This window comes from Carassius auratus, chromosome 1, assembly GCF_003368295.1.
Source record: "Carassius auratus strain Wakin chromosome 1, ASM336829v1, whole genome shotgun sequence".
Lineage (NCBI taxonomy): Eukaryota > Metazoa > Chordata > Actinopteri > Cypriniformes > Cyprinidae > Carassius > Carassius auratus.
The window spans coordinates 3,136,025-3,154,143 of NC_039243.1; the positions used below are offsets into that span (position 1 = coordinate 3,136,025).

The following is an 18,119-nucleotide window of genomic DNA, read 5'->3' on the forward strand; positions in this document are numbered from 1 at the left end:
AAAATTTAAAAAGCACAGAAGATTCACAAATGCATAAAAAATTCAGAAATGCACACAAAATCCATAAATACACACACAATTCAGAAATGCAAACAACATTTACAAATGCACTCAAGATTCAGAAATTCACAGGACAAGATTCAGAAATGTATTTCTGATGCACACACAAATATATCGTGATTTACAAACTGCTTGCGTTCTGTGAACTTCACTGCATTTGTGTGTGAATTTTGAGACTCCTCTGACTCCGCTCGACACACAAATGCCTTTTTTTTAACAGGGAATGATCAGCAACCAATCAGATATCGCCCTGGTTTTAGCCAATCACAAGAACGCACCCCACGCGGGGGATTGTTTACTTCTAAGCCAATCACACGATTGCGTTCACACAGCGCGATGTGTGGCGTGAGCGCGGGCGCGGGCTAGCGCGGTGGATTTGTTCTGTCTGTCTCAAGCGCGAGCTAGTTCGCTGGAGTTCTTCTGTCTGTCTCTCGGTTGGTTGAGAACTCACCATGGCCTCTGGAAACGACAGGGGAGCGGTAAGTACAACTTAAAGTGTTAAGCCATTTGTTAAGCCAGAGATGTTGTTTAATTGTTGATGTCAACCGGTTTAAAGTTAATTGTGCAACTATCAACATAAGCTAGTGAGCTAGGCTAGCGTGTCTGCATGCTAATAGGGTCAGGCTAGTATCGTTCCATAAAGTTGAAATTCTTGTGAATTAAGTGACTGTTTGACAGGGTCTGTCGCCCCAAGCCGAGGTAGCAGCTCGGGCTTTTGTGCAGTTATTGCCCGGGAGCTGTCGTCGACCCCAATCTTGCGTTGTTACGTTAACTTATGTAAAACCGGTGTAGCAGTCGATTCTGTTCCCCTCGGAATGTCTGTTTCCCATCGGGTTGCAAGATCCGTGTAATAAACCCAACCAAATAGTTAATCAAACATTTCCCCAAAGTAGAATAAATTCTGCGGATTTGGCAACACTGCCGCATGCAAATACACCAAACACACCTGGATGTAAGGAAAGCAAAAAGGGACAAATTTCTTGTTACACTGCAACATAGTAAAATGATTGTCACACTGCCGTTTATGTTTTATTTTTTTTTATTCATCTCGCAGTTGTTCCATTATTTTTGTCTTATGTCCGAGTTTTTGCAGTTAAACTTTTTCAATTGCAAATTAGTGTAATCTATCCGTGCTGACGTTTCCATATAGAACAAAAGTAATAATATTCTAGTCAGGACACTATACTTAACTGACTTAAAGCAACTAGCAAATTGTAAGTCGCTTTGGATAAAAGCGTCTGCAAAATGAATAAATGTAAACGTAAGACAATAATTTCAGTTTAAATTGGGTTTATTCCTTCAATTGTGCCTTTAGAACCTCATTGCAGGTTATTTGTTTAGATTTTAAAAATAAAGCGATTTCAATAGATGGCAAACTTGATCACATCTCCTCAGAAACAATGTAAAGTTTAGAAGAAAAGTGGCTGCAGGACAAAAAAGAGGCCAGCCAATTTTTATTTTAGAATTAGAAAAAAGAAAGCTTGCCATTTCAGCTTCTACTGGCCTCGAATGGGGGTGGATGTTGATAAATGGTTCAAAAGACTACTAAATATTATTTTTTAAGCTTTCAGTGCATACATAAATACAACAACAGCAAAGCATAAAATAAAAAAGTAAACCTAAATGAGCATAAATTATTAAGTATACGACAATATAAAACAGAATAAACAAAGCCTCAAGCATGACATTAAAATTTTTAAATTGAAAAAAAAAAGGAAATAAAACTATTTTCAAGTTTAGGATTTAGGATGGTATTTTGTACTATTTGACTTGCCGTACATCCAGTCGCACTTCGTACACGTTCTGATCGTACGTATAGTAACTAGGCAACTACGCAAGAATTGTAGTATGTTTGCATAAAGGGCAACAGACATTCTGAGGGGAACAGAATCGACTGCTACACCGGCATAAGATGAAGCTGAAGTTGGCCTCCCAATTCACAGCTTCTGATGTTGCATTTAAGGGGAAAGTTCAGAAAAAGTTTACAGACAGCAAGTGAATAAAATTAAATGTCTATTTCTCTCTATCCCTTAGGAATCACTGAAGCGTGAAATCCTTCAGAGATTGCATGACCGACTGCTACACATCTTGGAGAGGCAGCCTCTTGACATGGAAGGGTTACATTTTGTTTGCCATCAGAATTTAGTTTTATTAAGTGCTCTGGATGACGCAGTAAATGTAGGAGAAGAATTACTGTCTGCACTTACAAATTTAAGTACTGTTATCCAACAGGAGATTGAGAATGAGCAGACATTTATAACACTGGATTTGCAGAAGGGCTTTCGTGGGCGTCCACGATTGACGACGTCAGTAGAGACCCTCACGCATCTTCTAGAACTTGGACTGCCATCAAAATGCATCGCTAGACTCCTCGGTGTGTCAAGAGCTACGCTTTTTAGGCGAATGGCTGAAAATAATCTTTATATATCTGCCTCATACAGTGGCACCAGTGATGATGAATTGGACTCATTGATCAGAGGAATTAAGAGCACAATGCCAGATGCTGGATGCAGAGTAGTCAAAGGTGCTTTACTTGCACAGGGACACAGAGTGCAATGGGACAGAGTGTATGCATCCATGCATCGCGTGGACAGTGTAGGTGTGCTTTCCAGGATGACTCGTCTGAGATGTGTGGCGAGGAGGACGTACACGGTTCCCTACCCAAAGTACATGGTGCACATTGACACCAATCACAAGCTCATCAGGTATGTCTGCACACTATCTATCTGTGTAGTTCATTTTTGTTTCTAGTTGTGTATCTGGCATTGTGTATATTGTATCACATCAACCAGAGTAATAGATCACAGTGAAGTGAACTTCTTTGAATTAGAGTGCCACGAACTGATTTTATTCCGCTTACATTCCCAGAGATATTGTATTGTAAGACATAGGCTGTTGGAGATGTTATGTAGTGTGTTTTGGACTTACTACTTGTCTGATTTATTTTAACCTAGGTACAACTTTGTTATCTTTGGGGGAATAGATGGCTATTCAAGAAAGGTAAGAATTTTACCTGTCAAGGACAACGAACGGCAAAATGTTACTGATATACCCTATTTTAAACATGGAAGATGTTTTCTTCTCATACGTTTCAGTTTATTTTCTGTACAAACAGATGGTGTTCCTTAGAAACAAATATATTTCAGACCGTTCGGATAATTTGTGACATGAATTATGTATGTATTTTTGAAATGTGAAAACAAGTGGAGAAACTAATCTTTGAAAATTTTAAAGATTGTTTGTTTTAGGACTGTAAAAAAAAAAAAAAACGCGGACCGCAGACTTGGCAACAATGGTTGGACTTTACTACACAGAGCCGTAATTCACTGACAATCTACACAAAATCGATTTAAAAATAGCAGGAGTCTGCAGTTGTTTTTCTTGTCTGCAGGTTGAAGCGACCCCAATCCCAATAACGTGATATTTAGCCCCTAAAATGCACATTTTATCAAGGCAACCCTGCCAAGTAACATGCATTTTAACCCCAGGACGCAATTTGAAATTTTTAAATTGAATGATTTAATAGTTCTTACTGTTCCACCTGTCATTTAGACATTGTTTTTACCCCTTCAGAACTTTGTCAGCTGACTTATTTTACAGGGGAAAATAAATTCTTGACAGTATTGATGTATTATTCTATTTGTTCCTGTATGTGTAGATGATGTACCTTAAGGTAGCAGACAACAACCGATCTGATACCCACCTGGCATTCTTCAATGAAGCTGTGAATGAGCATGGGTTTCCTCTGAGGTAGTGATGTTATTTAATTTTAATTATTATTGTAATTGTGTAAATTTGATGCTTTCCTCAAATGGCTCCTTTATATTAAAAACAAAAAAACACTCAAACTTATTATTGCAGATATAGTAGTGCTTTGCAGTTGGTTCAAAGTAGCATAGTCTGAACACATGCTTGAACCTATAAGTGGAGATAAACAGCATCACAAACCCCTCCAGGTCACTAAATTGCATCTGAAACTTGTATAAGTTCATTAGCACATCTATGTACAATTGTTAAAGATGATAAAACAGAATTCACAATGGTCTTGCTCTTTCACATGGCATGGTCTACTTTTCAATTGTTGTCTCTAACATGAATCAACTATAGTATGCTGTAACCTCACACATACTTACTTAGTTATATACACAAACATACTTGGAGTTCCAGAACAGCTGATCAGAATTTGTTCAGTCAACTCTTGAGTTTCACATATCAGGCTCAGTTTTTTTAAGCCTGCTTTCTGAAATGGGGCCCAGTATTCTGGCTTGTTTACCGGTTTAGGAAAGAAAAACAACTGAAGTGACTTGTATTTCTCATTATACGTTGTGATCACCTACAGATCAATTGTACTATTGTACAGTACACAGACCTGTCAGAACATATTTTATTACAATATTATGCAGAAATGCAGGGAAATTTAAAAGATTCATGTATTATTTGTTGGTACTTCTGCATAATTGTGTCCTTGATGAGATCTAAAATTCATGTTTTATTTTCAGAGTGAGAGGAGATCACGGAGGAGAAAATGTGGGGATAGCGGAATTAATGTTCTCAGTTCGTGGAACTGACATTAACAGCTTCATTGCGGGGAAAAGCGTACACAATCAGCGGTGAGTTAAACTTAATTTTGGAAGCCTAAAGGTAGTATTTATTAAGATGCCTACCATAAGCAATTGTAAGAACAGATAATATCCTCACCAATAAAAATCTACTGGCCCAACGCAAACATAAAAAATCTTAGAATTTAATTTATAGAATTAACTCCCATGTCAGTTGATTTCTATTAAAATGTATACAATAATCAATTTCAAACATGGCCATTTATTCAATGGCTGGGGAAAAGTTAAGCTATTCAAAGGACACGATATGAAAAATGTTTTTTTTTACACAGGATTGAGCGCCTCTGGCGTGATTTGTTCATGAGTGTTACAGGAGTGTATTACAATATCCTGCACTCTCTTGAGGATGAACACCTACTTGACATCAGCAACGTCCTACACATATTCTGCTGCCACTATGTTTTCCTACCGCGCATTCAGGCAAGCCTAGATGTCTTCAGTGATGCATGGGACAACCATCCCATCAGGACTGAGCAGAACCTGACACCAAATCAGTTGTGGCAGGTGGGCCAGGCCCTTAACCCTGTTACAGATCCTGATTCTGAGGTAAATAATGCATTAGTAATGTTGATCCTATATCAATTAAAAATTTAAGAATATGATTGTTTGTGTGTACCTCTAGTGAAGTGACAAGAATCTGAGCCCTGTTTCAGAAAGCAGGCTTAACAGACTGAGTTTCCACTAGTCTCAGGCTGAACATACTCCGTTTTCACTAAACCTGCTTTCTGAAACGGGTCCCAGGTCTTTTTCTTGGTCTTGAATATGTAATTACCTTCACATTTTAACACGATCTATGATTCATTTATTTACATAAAATAAAATAAAATAAAATTTTCTATATTGTCTGAAATGTCTGTTTTGTAATAAGTAGTGATATGGGCACAGTGTACAAGTGTAAATTTGTTCAATAACATTTAATATGCCTAATTTCTTTACACGCACGTCTTTGTCAGGGAATACCCATCCCAGAGATTCAATGGGAGGAGAGTGGCTACACAAATGAGCCTCATTCCGGGGTCAATATCCCTGAACTGGACAGTCCTCTTCTGGATCTGGAAATGACAGCACTGCGAGAAAACATGGATCCATTGCAGCAATCGGACTGTTTCGGGGTGGATGTATACCTCAACACTGTCCAATACGTTGAGAACTTAATTGAGGCAAGATAAAAGAGCTTGTGGCTATCTTGTCACTTTCCAGTGGCTTCCTGTGACTTTGACCAAATACTTAACAGAAACTACTTCAGAACATTTCAAATTATATTTTGATTGTGCCATATGCTAGGAGCCAAGGATCCTCTATACTAATTGACACTACAAATTACAGTAAGTTAGTATGAATTTTATAAATGAGAAATTTGTGTCTGGGCATTTTGAAAAAAATAAAAAAAATCCACCCCTAGTTTCCTCTCTTCAATGACCATTGGATGTTTTGGAAGAGCAAGCCTCATCCTTAGCTAGGATGACTGAAAGCTAAGTCACATTTGGTGCTGCATCCTGGGAAAGAACATGGTCCACAAAGACTATGGTCCATGGAGGACATTGCAAAGGATTTCCAGAACTTAACAGTTGCAGCCCAGTCAGCAGAAAATTCCATAGGAAATGCCTTTTAAGACAAATGATTATTGGAATTTGTCTAATAGATAACTTTCAGCAACAACATCAAAACCAACCTTCCATATATTATTTTGGTCCCCCTCGTGCTGCCAAAACAGCCCTGATACAATTGGGGCATGGAATTGGAATGTTGTCACCAGGTCCTTTGGGTCTTGTTTATTGCTGGGTTACATTCATGGAGTGTTGACTTAATAGTATGAAAGGTTTTTTCACTTGCGCTTTGCATGCTATTTGTAAATAAGACATTTTAATAAAGAACAGATTTATTGCTTTAAATAATTTTTTTTTATATTTTAAACCTTGTCCCTGTAACCGTGGTAATTTTTTTTTTGGAATTGGTCCAGTATTGAGTGAGGCCATTTCAAATGGCTACATAAACCAGGGCAATTGTGCTACATAAAAAAAAAGACCATGAAAATGCTTGTTTAACACCTTTAATGTTATTCAAGGGAACACAAAATTCTGGGAAGTCTTGTGTAAATTTATCAAATGTAGTAGTACAGTCGTATTTACAACACATCACTGTAAAGGGGTAACAAGTTTAGACAGATCGGCTTTACAAAACCAACATTGTTAGAACATTAGTAATTTAGAACATTACTGTAAAAGGGCAACAGTAACATTGGAGAAACTGGTATCTTCCTAAACTTCTGTATGTATTAAACATACTAGCTGTATAAACTGTTCAATAAATACAACTAGATGTCTATGGAACTCTGAGCTCAATGAACTAGAGGCCTAAAAAGCTGCCACAGCTCTCAAAGAGATGATCTTTCTATTATCCAAGCTCATTGCAATGCAGATGACATCAAAAAAGTACACTAGCAACTAGATTAAGAATATGAAAATCAATGAACTAGTGCAAAAAAAAAAAGGCTACAGACAATCACCAAACCAACTAAAGTATTTATTGACAGGTGAATGTGGTGCCTGACAATCAAGAAGAATAATCAAACTAAACGTTAAATGATGCATAAATTTGCAGGAATTACTCTTAAGTAATTCAATTTCAAAAGAGAGACTGAGTGCAAGAAGTTGGTGACATTTGCACCTACACAAGTCCAAAGCCAGAACTTACAGAACTGAGGGCCATCATCAAGTCCTGGTGAAAAATCTTATAGGTCTGGTAGTGGCTGGGGAGCTTCAACTTGAAGAAGCAGGTGTGAGCCACTGGATAAGTTGAGGTCACAACTTCAACATTGAGTTTTCTTGTTGGCAGTTCCCACCCCACCCAAAACTTCATCAGGTCACGCAGCACATCTGGTGACGCTATGGAAGAAAAAAATTGTACTTGTGACTCCTCAAAACTTTACATTGGAGTAGAGCTTTCAAATAAAATATGAAGTAACGATTCTAATCTTTTCAACAAATCCAGTTATGGCACTCTTAGATACTCAAGTAAAGATAACACATAAGAAATGCTTGCTGTTTAGACAGGCTTTAAAACAGATGACAGACAATGTGCTAAACTTCAAAATATCACAGTGCTGAACTTAAACAGTACAAACTTTACAAAAGTAAAATCCCTGTAGTCTCTTTTCCTCTCCTAGTTTAGAATGTCAAAAAGATTACTTTAAATGCTGCTTTAAATACTGTGGAATGTAAACAAATTATGAAGTTTAATTTAGCAATTGTATGTGCATTTGCGTTTCATTTAATCTCAGTTTGAGCTGGGCTTTACTGTTTCTGTCAAACATTCACATTTATGTCTTCTCCTTTCCCTGTGCTGTTGTAAAGCACACAGCAGAGGACCGAAAGGAGGAGGGAGAGAAACATGACCATTTGACAATAAAACAGTAAACCAGCTCACACTGAGATGAAATGAAACACAAATGTACATAAAATGTGGTAAATATGAAGAACCACTTTATTATTGTAGCAACTGGGATTGTTAGGAGGAAACAATTATATGTGAATTAAGAGAATGGAAAATAAGGAAATAAAAACCATTTACAGTATTACCTTCCTCTATGAATTTTCTCAAAAATCCAGTGACAAGACTGATTTTCTCCAATGGAACAGTGTCGTCCTCATCCTCATCGCTGTCAACATTGGGTTGTGGCCAGGAAATGCTCTGGATCAAGGTCTACAAGGGATAAAATATAAACATTTCATGTCAGGATTGAAACTTTTATTTAATGTTGCAAAGTGATCTCAAAATTGTAGTGATCTTTGTATGAATGAACAATCAATTTGTGTCACATTAGTAACAACTTTAACATATGACTAAAATAAACCATTCATTTTAGATGTACACAACCCTGTGACACCAAACAAAACTACACACAGTCTTTGCAAAAATAAAATCATAAATGGCTAAATTGGCTGGATGTCGAGTCGGCCAACTTCTACAGATATTTCTGTAGAAAACGGTGGGGGCACCGTTTTGATGAGTTGAGTAGTTCACACATAACGACTGGCGACCTCTGATCGATCACTGATTTACTCGCAATCACAGCCTGACAGTCTCCGAGCAGCAAATCTGGCTAAATATTGTGTAGTGTGAATCATGTTTACCTGTGGGTTAAGCTCCTCACTTGACTCCCTTGGGAAAATTAAGGGGTGGACATCTGGCCTATCTGAAAGAAGTGGCCAGATTCCTGTTTGTTTAAGGCCTTTCCGTATTTGTTTAATTGGCTGTTTAACACTATGAAGTACCTGCAGACAGATTTGACAGGACAGAGGGTAACATTTACACAAAGGCACTATTTTATAGGAAAGAGACCGTAGGCACAGATGTAACATGAGTTACACGGCCAACCTCCAATATAAATACTAACAAGTTAATTTATAAAAATAATTACTGCATGTGAAAGCAATTCCTGGAACAGCCAGACATGATTGGTGGAGGTTGGAAATGGAAGATCCCAGGACAGGCAAAGCTCAGTCACTTTGGTGTTTTCTTCTGCAGTAAGTTCAGCATTCTTCAGCTAAAGCATGTACACATTCACAAAAGGTAAAATAATTTAATTACATGAAAAGTTGTCACCAGGCAATCCACAAAAATGCAAAAAGGTACAATAAATATAACTAACATTTGGAGTAAATAGACACCAAAAGCTTTGGAAATCATGGATTATAAAATGTCTTGGCACAGACACGTTTGACATGATCAAAAATTTAATTCGTACAAATGTGCAATGTGTAACCAAGTTACTCACCAAACCAATTGTTTCACGATGGTCAATATCAGGACAGTCTTCCAGTGTCAGAGCTGATGCTGCAGTGTCGATGCTCTCACCAGTCAATAGGGTCACCACAGGCAAACTGAGTCCAGAGAAGCTGGACCCACCATGCAGGAAAGAATGCCCAATCATACGACCTGCCATCTCAAATAGGTTGCTTTCCCGCAGGACAGCAGCTGCAGAGGGAACCCGATGTTCTTTTTCCCCCTCAAAAAGGGTTGTAGGAGCAGCAGAGCCTTATTAAAAAAGAAAAAGGCCAAGTAACTGAGCATTATGTTTAAAAACATGATTGATCACAGTTAGACCCAAATGAATCTTTGGAGGTTCATTTAGATTAAGTTATAAGTAGAGTTTACAAGTCAATACAATTCCCTCATTTGATGACAGTGTCCAATAAATAGGCTATAAAAAGTACTGCAATTAAAAAAGAAAACGGACACACACACACACACACACAATATACAAACCTAAATTTATTCTGAATCCAGTTTTCAATTTCTGCATGGCCATTGACAAAACATGTCTGTTGACACCATCACCCACTGCTGCATCTCCTTGGGGGAAAATATTATTTGAGATGAAAAGGATAATCGACCAGATTATGTCAAGAAAACGGAGCATGGCTATTGTGCTAAAATTTTCTGAGTTTCTACAACGACAAATAAAGGTGGGTTAAGGGACATGTACTCAAATCAATTCAGTGAATAACTACCTATAATGGAAAAAGTTGCACGCTTTATTAATACCTCTCAGCTTGCACTTGAATGGAGCTGCCCAGTCTACATTATTCTGCTTATAGAATGAGATGAATGCACTGTCCTGTTCTTCTTCTTCATCAAACATGTTGAGTGACAGAGAGAGGCGTGGACTTTCAGAGTAACGGTTCAGTAAATCTTCTCTGTACAACTCGCATGCTTTTTGGGGGTCGACTTCAGTGGGCCAGGTTGAAGCTGTAATTTACCACAGAAAAGTTGTTGATGCAAAGGGCCTTCTAAATTATATACTAATATTAACTTATTTCCAAAGCAAGAATAAATTTGTTTCAGCAGTGACATTTTGAAATCCCCGCAGTTTAATCTAATATGTCATGAGGAGGAATTTGATATCAATATTCCTTTATTAAATCACTTGACAAAAGTTATTTTGACAACATTATTTTCAACAATGCAACACTATAGCAGAAAGTGTATAAATTACCTGCTGACAATTGTGGAACTGAGGGTCCTGGCAATTCTTCTCCCCTTGGGGGACTGGCTGCTACACTAGGTCCAGCACAGTTCATTCTTAGAACAGACCAAATAAACTATAATAAAAAAACAATGCTTGGAAGAATGGGAAACAGCCAAATCATAAGTGGTGATTACTTTAATCATTTACCATCTAGTTGGTCAGTGGTGCCAAATGTTTATATTAAAATTAAGACATGGAGTTAATTTACAAAACTAGGTTAGTTAAAAGGTGCTACAGTATTAATATGAATAAAAAAATTTGGTAAAGCAGTAGCTCCAGAAACACTTCAACACGTCATGCCCCAACGTCATGCCACCACGTCTTGACCCCCCCCCCTTGCTTTATGCAGAAAGGTGTCCCGCTGATCATTCTTATCGTAATACGCTCATGAAATGACACTCTTTACACATGTCCTTCCTCATACTTAGAACATGTCATTACATTCTGATCATGTCTGACTATCGGTTACCTGAATCTATCAGACATGAACGTCCTACCTGTCACCACATGTGCTTGCATGAATTGGGAGAAAATCAGCTGGGTACGATGCAAGACAGATTGGGCAGACCTACAAAAAAAAACAAAAAAGGCAATACTTTTCATGCATGAAATTATTATAAGAATAGCGTCATGTTTTCTGCATCTAACAGACATTTTATATTCACTAGCGACAGGAAATATGCTATGATAAATTTTTTACAAAAAAAAAAAAAATTCAGTTTGAGATATGCCCAAGGGCTACAATCTAAAAAAAAACAAAAAACAAAAGAGAGATATATATATATATATATATATATATATATATATACACATACATACATACATACACACACACACACACACACACACACACACATATATTATATATATATATATATATATATATATATATATATATATATATATATATATATATATATATATATATATATATATATATATAGCAAATGATTAACATTTTTAATCATTACCCATTCTACAATATTATATACAATAATTACCTCATCATGTTTCAAGTGGTCTGGTATGCTTAACATCCTCTTCCCAAGGCCAGCATGGGCAAGTTCTAGCTCTTCTGAGCCCTTTGGTGTGAACTGACTGGGTTCCGAAAGGACATAGATATGGAAGTCTGTCCTTTTTACAATGCAAGGGGCAGGGGTCGAGAATCGCCGTTTTCCTCTTGGCTGATCAGTATTAAACATACTAGGGAACTGCCTGGTGTGGGAAAGACAAATTGATTTGCAGGGAAACCAGATTTTATTTTTATAACGTTTACCTACTTTTCAATACTTTAAACAATGTCTCAAAAGTATAAAATACAATAACACTATTCATTACTGTTCCAGACACCAATATCAAATGTGTCAGAATAATATTACTCACGGTCAGTAAAGTGAACATGTGTCACTTAATAGACAATACATAAGCTTTATCTATGTACCAAACACTTTGGTGGACTGAATAATCTTTTCTTAAGCAATCAAATCAATTTTTCAAGTCAATTTTTATGTGAATTTCTGCTTTAGCAACATTCTTCACCAAAACATTCATATAAATTAAGCTAACATGCCAATTAAGCACCCCCCAACCCCCAGACCCCAAAAAGACTTAGAACAATAAGTTAAATGCATCACCTTCTCATAGCCTGTCTCACCCTAGCATCGCTAACCGGTAGAGGAGCAGCACTGCCCCCAGCCCTGACTGTTGTACTCTCTCTCGGTGCGTTTGGGGCCGAGGACAGCTCCCGGGCCAACAACTGCACAAAGGCCCGAGCTGCTACCTCGGCTTGGGGCGACAGACCCTGTCAAAAAGTCACTTAATTCACAAGAATTTCAACTTTATGGAACGATACTAGCCTGACCCTATTAGCATGCAGACACGCTAGCCTAGCTCGCTAGCTTATGTTGATAGTTGCACAATTAACTTTAAACCGGTTGACGTTAACAATTAAACAACATCTCTGGCTTAACAACTTTAAGTTGTACTTACCGCTCCCCTGTCGTTTCCAGAGGCCATGGTGAGTTCTCAACCAACCGAGAGACAGACAGAAGAACTCCAGCGAACTAGCTCGCGCTTGAGACAGACAGAACAAATCCACCGCGCTAGCCCGCGCCCGCGCTCACGCCACACATCGCGCTGTGTGAACGCAATCGTGTGATTGGCTTAGAAGTAAACAATCCCCCGCGTGGGGTGCGTTCTTGTGATTGGCTAAAACCAGGGCGATATCTGATTGGTTGCTGATCATTCCCTGTTAAAAAAAAGGCATTTGTGTGTCGAGCGGAGTCAGAGGAGTCTCAAAATTCACACACAAATGCAGTGAAGTTCACAGAACGCAAGCAGTTTGTAAATCACGATATATTTGTGTGTGCATCAGAAATACATTTCTGAATCTTGTCCTGTGAATTTCTGAATCTTGAGTGCATTTGTAAATGTTGTTTGCATTTCTGAATTGTGTGTGTATTTATGGATTTTGTGTGCATTTCTGAATTTTTTATGCATTTGTGAATCTTCTGTGCTTTTTAAATTTTGTGTGTGCATTTGTGAATTTTGTGCGCATTTGTGTATCCTGTGTCTGTATTTATGAATCATGTGTGTGCATTTGTGAATCATGTGTGTGCATGTGTGAATCATGTGTGTGCATGTATGAATCCTATGTGTGCATATGTGAATGTAGTGTGTGCATTTATCTTTATTGAGACTCTTTTGGCTCCATAAAAGTGCCCCGCACAAAAATATCAATTTCAGGTCTTACAAATGTAAATTGAGTGCAGTAAAACATACATATTGTTACCATATTTGACAGTAAATGCTACAATAAGTTTTCTTTTTACAGTGTACTTTCAAAATCTGTACATTTAACATTATTTCACCATAAAATGACATGAAATGTCACGTGAGATCTATTATAGTTTTTAACTGAATATAGTAAGGTTACTTACTATTAACCAATTAACATGTTTATTTATTTCTGTGGCAGTTTTACATTATTTGACTGTTAAAATTACATTTTTTTTTTTTTTACAGTGTATCACATTCCTACTAGTTATTTAAAATGAACTATTAGTATTACACATGATTAATATGAACATATGCTACAACATTAAAATCTTACAGAGGGAAACAACAGCCTTCTTTGAATTCACATGATTTTCCTAATGAAAAAGTACTGGATAAGTCAATTCACAATTAAATAATTAAATATAATGCAATTAAATTAGTAAATCTGTCAACATACAGTTTTGCATAATCATAATCAAAGTCGAATATGTTTTATTTAATGTTGATATTGTTTCAAACATGACATGATCATCGACTGACCTTCATTCCAGTCTTTCACCATTTCCATACATGATCTCCTTGCAAACCCACAATGATTAGAAGCATCATTGATAATGATCAATTTTGACAATTAATGTGCTCATTTCAGTAGTTTTGCTCTACTGATGTTATCTACAAGAGTTTATTTTAGCTATGCATTTAGTCACTTTATTATCTCAGGGTACATTTTCTTGTAAATAAGTGCAGACCAGCACCAGCTGCTACTGCTAGCAGAGCTGCACCTCCTGTTGCTCCTATTGCTGCTGCCGTTCCTGCAGTTAATGCAACTACTCCTACTTTAGCAGCTATTGCTCCTACTACAGCTCCTCCTAAACCACCCGCTCCTCCAACTGCTGCACTAATACCGTATTTTTTATGTCTAATCTTATCCTGAGCCTCCTTATAGTCCTGCGCAGTGTATCTTTTGTATCCGGGAGTTTGCCTCAGCTTGTTTATCTCTTTCAGAAGTTCCTTGGCTTGAGCTCTATCTTTATCTTTATTATTAAAAACATGAGAACCTCCTGAACACTGATGAACTGCTGACTTCAGTGATTCACATTTTTTGATATATCTGTCTATTGACACATGTAACTGATCTCCATGAGTAAAAAGCACTGTGTGTAGTAAGGCCTTTGCTCCAAAATTATTTTTGATCCACTGCCCAACTTTAGAGTTGTCCTCTGTGAATGTCTGACCCAGTTTGATCACCAGCAGAAACACATCAAAACCATGCGGTGTACTCTGTAATATATTCTCTATGTCAGTTTGCACATCTGTAATCTTCTTTGATGTATTGGAGATTCCTACAGTGTCGAACACAGTGATTGTTTGTCCATGCACCACTGTTTGTGCTGAGTCAAATGTTTTAGTCACAGATGCAGAAGAAAAATCTTCTTCAAATGGTGTTCTATCATCTCCTATGATGGTGTTTCCTGATGCACTCTTTCCTGCTCCAGTACTGCCCAGCAGTATCATATTAATTTCTGATGGGGTAAATAAGACAGATGGATGGATGGATTGATGGATGATAACATTAAATATTCAGTACTTACGTTGAGGTTGCTCCATGATGATGCTCTCCATGTTGCCTGTGATTTCAATTAAAAGGTTAATTTTCAATAGTATAGAGAAATATTTACTAATTAACCCAGATCACAATAAATGGGTCCATAAATGTGGTTTAGTACACATGAGCAGTTCAAATAAGTGCATGGGCTGACATACATTCAAAAAATCCAAATTAATATGTTGGCTGTCCTCTTCAAACTGGTCACAGAAGCAAAACAGCAGTCTCTCAACAAACATGTATGAGATGCCTCATTCTGATTGGTTAATCAAAGACAAACTACATCTGGGGTATTGACAGAGACATTTGTGAACTCAGTGGGAACTGAATTTACACATGGCAATGAAATAAATGATGTGATAAAACAGCGTTTGAAAACTATTGGCTAATTATGAGTAAATTATTACGGCCATTCCTTCCTAAAACATCGGACTAAATCTGATCTCTGACCAAGTATTCCATACTTACTCATTTATAAATGAAAATGTTGACAATTCACCTGAAACTGAACAAAAAAACTTGTGTTGATAATAAGTTTTAATCAGAGAATGAGGAAAAGAAAAGATAATAAAAAGTGGCTTCCTAATTTTTCAGTGTAGCTCTTTATGTTAAGCCTGCTCACTGTTTCACCTTTCTTTAAACAACAAAGCACTGTATTTTATACATATCTTTAGAAGAAAAGCTAAATTACAGCTCAATCAGTCTCAGTAATATTTGAATGGACAGTCCTGTTTAGTTTCTACCCTGCTGCAATGTTCATGTATTCCTTATAAAGGATCAGTTATATTGGCAAGCATTAATGCTTAAAACCTTGATTAGATGATTCAGGTGTGTTTAATTAAGGCTAGAACTAAACTCTCCAGATCTGTGGATTGAGCGTGACACCAGTGGATTGCAGCCTGCTCAAACATTCATGAGCAAGCAAGAACTCCACAAAACCATCAACACATATGTCATCAGAAAATAGTTTGTATGACTTTAATCTTCTAGGGGCCGTTTACACAAAACAGTTTTCAACTTAAAAAAACAGGCATGACATATTTGGTCGTTCATTTACATGACAGTTGCATTTTCGGAGCCTAAACATGCAAACTTTCAAAATGCAAGTATTTGAGAACGATATAATTTTGCCTCTGTGTAAACTACGAAAACGCAAATTTGTGAAAATGGTGACATTTTGTGTTCAGTCTATCCACCTTATTTTTCAATGCGGAATTAAGCTGTTTTCTGATAATGTGTGAGACTTCTGGTTCATTAATCACTGCTGAGAAATAATGAAAAGAATAACAACATGCAGTTAATGGTAAAACTGTTTGCACTATACCAGTGTGTCATAATTTGGACAATGCATAAAAATACATTTTTAGTCATTGTTTGTGTATCCATGTAAACAGGGATTGTTTTGACAACACTGATGTATGTGGGCTGTGAAACTATTCAAGAATGCAAAGGAACAACTTTTTTTGCTTTCAGTATGCCGTTGTGGTTTAAACATACCCTTATTTACAGTAATTCCGGTCAGACGAGTGATATTTATCTCTCAGGATCTTAAAGTGACTCGAGGACTGTTTATCAGAGAAACTAGCCTGACTACATTTCTCACTGTCACCCAGAGGATACCAACTAAACTTTTGTTTAAACAGTTAAAAACACAAAGATTTGTTTGACTCAATTTATTAGAGGCTACTTTTGAATGTTACTTGTGATAGTCATTTAATTACAGTTCGATTTAATGGTAATACATGTAAATAAAATAATTATAATCATCATCGTGCCACTCATGGTAAATGTTTTGATCAGCATATAATGAATGCAGTTTTTGGTTGTTGTTTTTTTTTATCATATTTGCCATAGAAATTCCTTTTTTTTTCAAATAAGAATATAATATTTTGATTATATAACAAAATAATAATAATAATAATAATAATAATAATGAATAAAAATCAGTAAGGCTTTTGTCTCTATAACTTTATTTCAAGATAAGGTAGGCTAAATCATTTTTAATGAACAAAATAATTTGTAAAGCATTCATCTAAAAAAAGCTTTCAAATTGACAGTTAACTGGTGAGCATGCACTTCAGTACAGGCACACTTGAACACATCAGAAGGAAACATTTTAAAAACTTACTTGATATGGTGGGATGATTGTGTAAATTCTCTTCTGAATGTGTTGTGTAGCTCTGTGGAGAAAAGAGGATGTGTATCAGTCTGTAAAGAATAGAAACACATTTAACCTCCTGCTCACCTGATATGGAAACTGAAATAAACAAGCATGTCCTCATATGCAAATAACGTGAGAAAAAAAAATTGTGTTCCGTGTTTTTACATTTGCTTCATGACTTTAATATCTTCATTTAATATCTCATCTCCAGGACTTTCTAATATCTTTAAAATTGCAACTTTTCTAATTAATTTAATGAAATATATATATATATATATATATAACCTGATTCCCAAAAAGTTGGGACACTGTACAATTTGTGAGTAAACAGGAATGGAATAATTTACAAATCTCATTAATTTATATTTTATTCACTTTAGAATATAGATAACATAACACATATTAAAAGTGAGACATTTTGAAATGTCTTGCAAAATATTGGCTCATTTTGGATTTCATGAGAGCTACACAAAAAAAAAAAAAAAAAAAGACAGGTAGCAATAAGAGCTAGGTTTAATGAGAAAGGTTTAATGTACATATAAGGAACAGCTGGAGGACCAATTTGCAACTTATTAGGTCAATTGGCAACATGATTGGGTATAAAAAGAGCCTCTCAGAGTGGCAGTGTCCCTCAGAAGTCAAGATGGGCAGAGGATCACCAATTCCCCAAATGCTGCAGCGAAAAATAGTGGAGCAATATCAGAAAGGAGTTTATCAGAGCATAATTGCAAAGAGTTTGAAGTTATCATCATCTACAGAAAATAATATCATCCAAATATTCAGAGAATCTGGAACAATCTCTGTGCGTAATGGTCAGGGCCGGAAAACCATACTGGATGCCCGTGATCTTCAGACCCTTAGAAG

General features: G+C 36.6%; 3 protein-coding genes across 4 annotated transcripts; 1 reads left to right on the forward strand and 2 right to left on the reverse strand.

Moving 5' to 3' along the window:
* The first annotated feature begins 318 nt into the window (after positions 1–318).
* Positions 319–6,546, forward strand: LOC113117026 (uncharacterized). The gene is made up of 7 exons (XM_026285423.1): positions 319–539; positions 2,095–2,765; positions 3,015–3,060; positions 3,719–3,810; positions 4,560–4,670; positions 4,952–5,225; positions 5,633–6,546. Exons 1-7 carry the CDS (start codon positions 513–515, stop codon positions 5,846–5,848), a joined length of 1,437 nt encoding a protein of 478 aa, XP_026141208.1. The 5' UTR covers positions 319–512; the 3' UTR covers positions 5,849–6,546.
* A 259-nt stretch (positions 6,547–6,805) lies between these two features.
* On the reverse strand, positions 6,806–12,920 carry LOC113116338 (uncharacterized). The gene is made up of 12 exons (XM_026284479.1): positions 12,700–12,920; positions 12,345–12,511; positions 11,712–11,925; positions 11,208–11,278; positions 10,678–10,763; positions 10,227–10,430; positions 9,948–10,034; positions 9,457–9,716; positions 9,100–9,225; positions 8,813–8,953; positions 8,258–8,381; positions 6,806–7,564 (listed from the first exon to the last, which is right to left on the reverse strand). The coding sequence occupies exons 1-12, from the start codon at positions 12,724–12,726 to the stop codon at positions 7,347–7,349; spliced, it is 1,725 nt and encodes a 574-aa protein (XP_026140264.1). The 5' UTR covers positions 12,727–12,920; the 3' UTR covers positions 6,806–7,346.
* Positions 12,921–13,966: 1,046 nt separating this feature from the next.
* On the reverse strand, positions 13,967–17,377 carry LOC113117750 (GTPase IMAP family member 8-like). 2 transcript variants are annotated; one of them, XM_026286763.1, is made up of 4 exons: positions 17,223–17,377; positions 15,563–15,599; positions 15,081–15,116; positions 13,967–15,011 (listed from the first exon to the last, which is right to left on the reverse strand). In XM_026286763.1, exons 2-4 carry the CDS (start codon positions 15,564–15,566, stop codon positions 14,200–14,202), a joined length of 852 nt encoding a protein of 283 aa, XP_026142548.1. In that variant the 5' UTR covers positions 15,567–15,599; positions 17,223–17,377; the 3' UTR covers positions 13,967–14,199. The 2 variants fall into 2 exon arrangements, with proteins under 2 accessions (XP_026142548.1, XP_026142476.1); XM_026286691.1 differs by lacking the exon at positions 15,563–15,599.
* Positions 17,378–18,119: the final 742 nt, after the last annotated feature.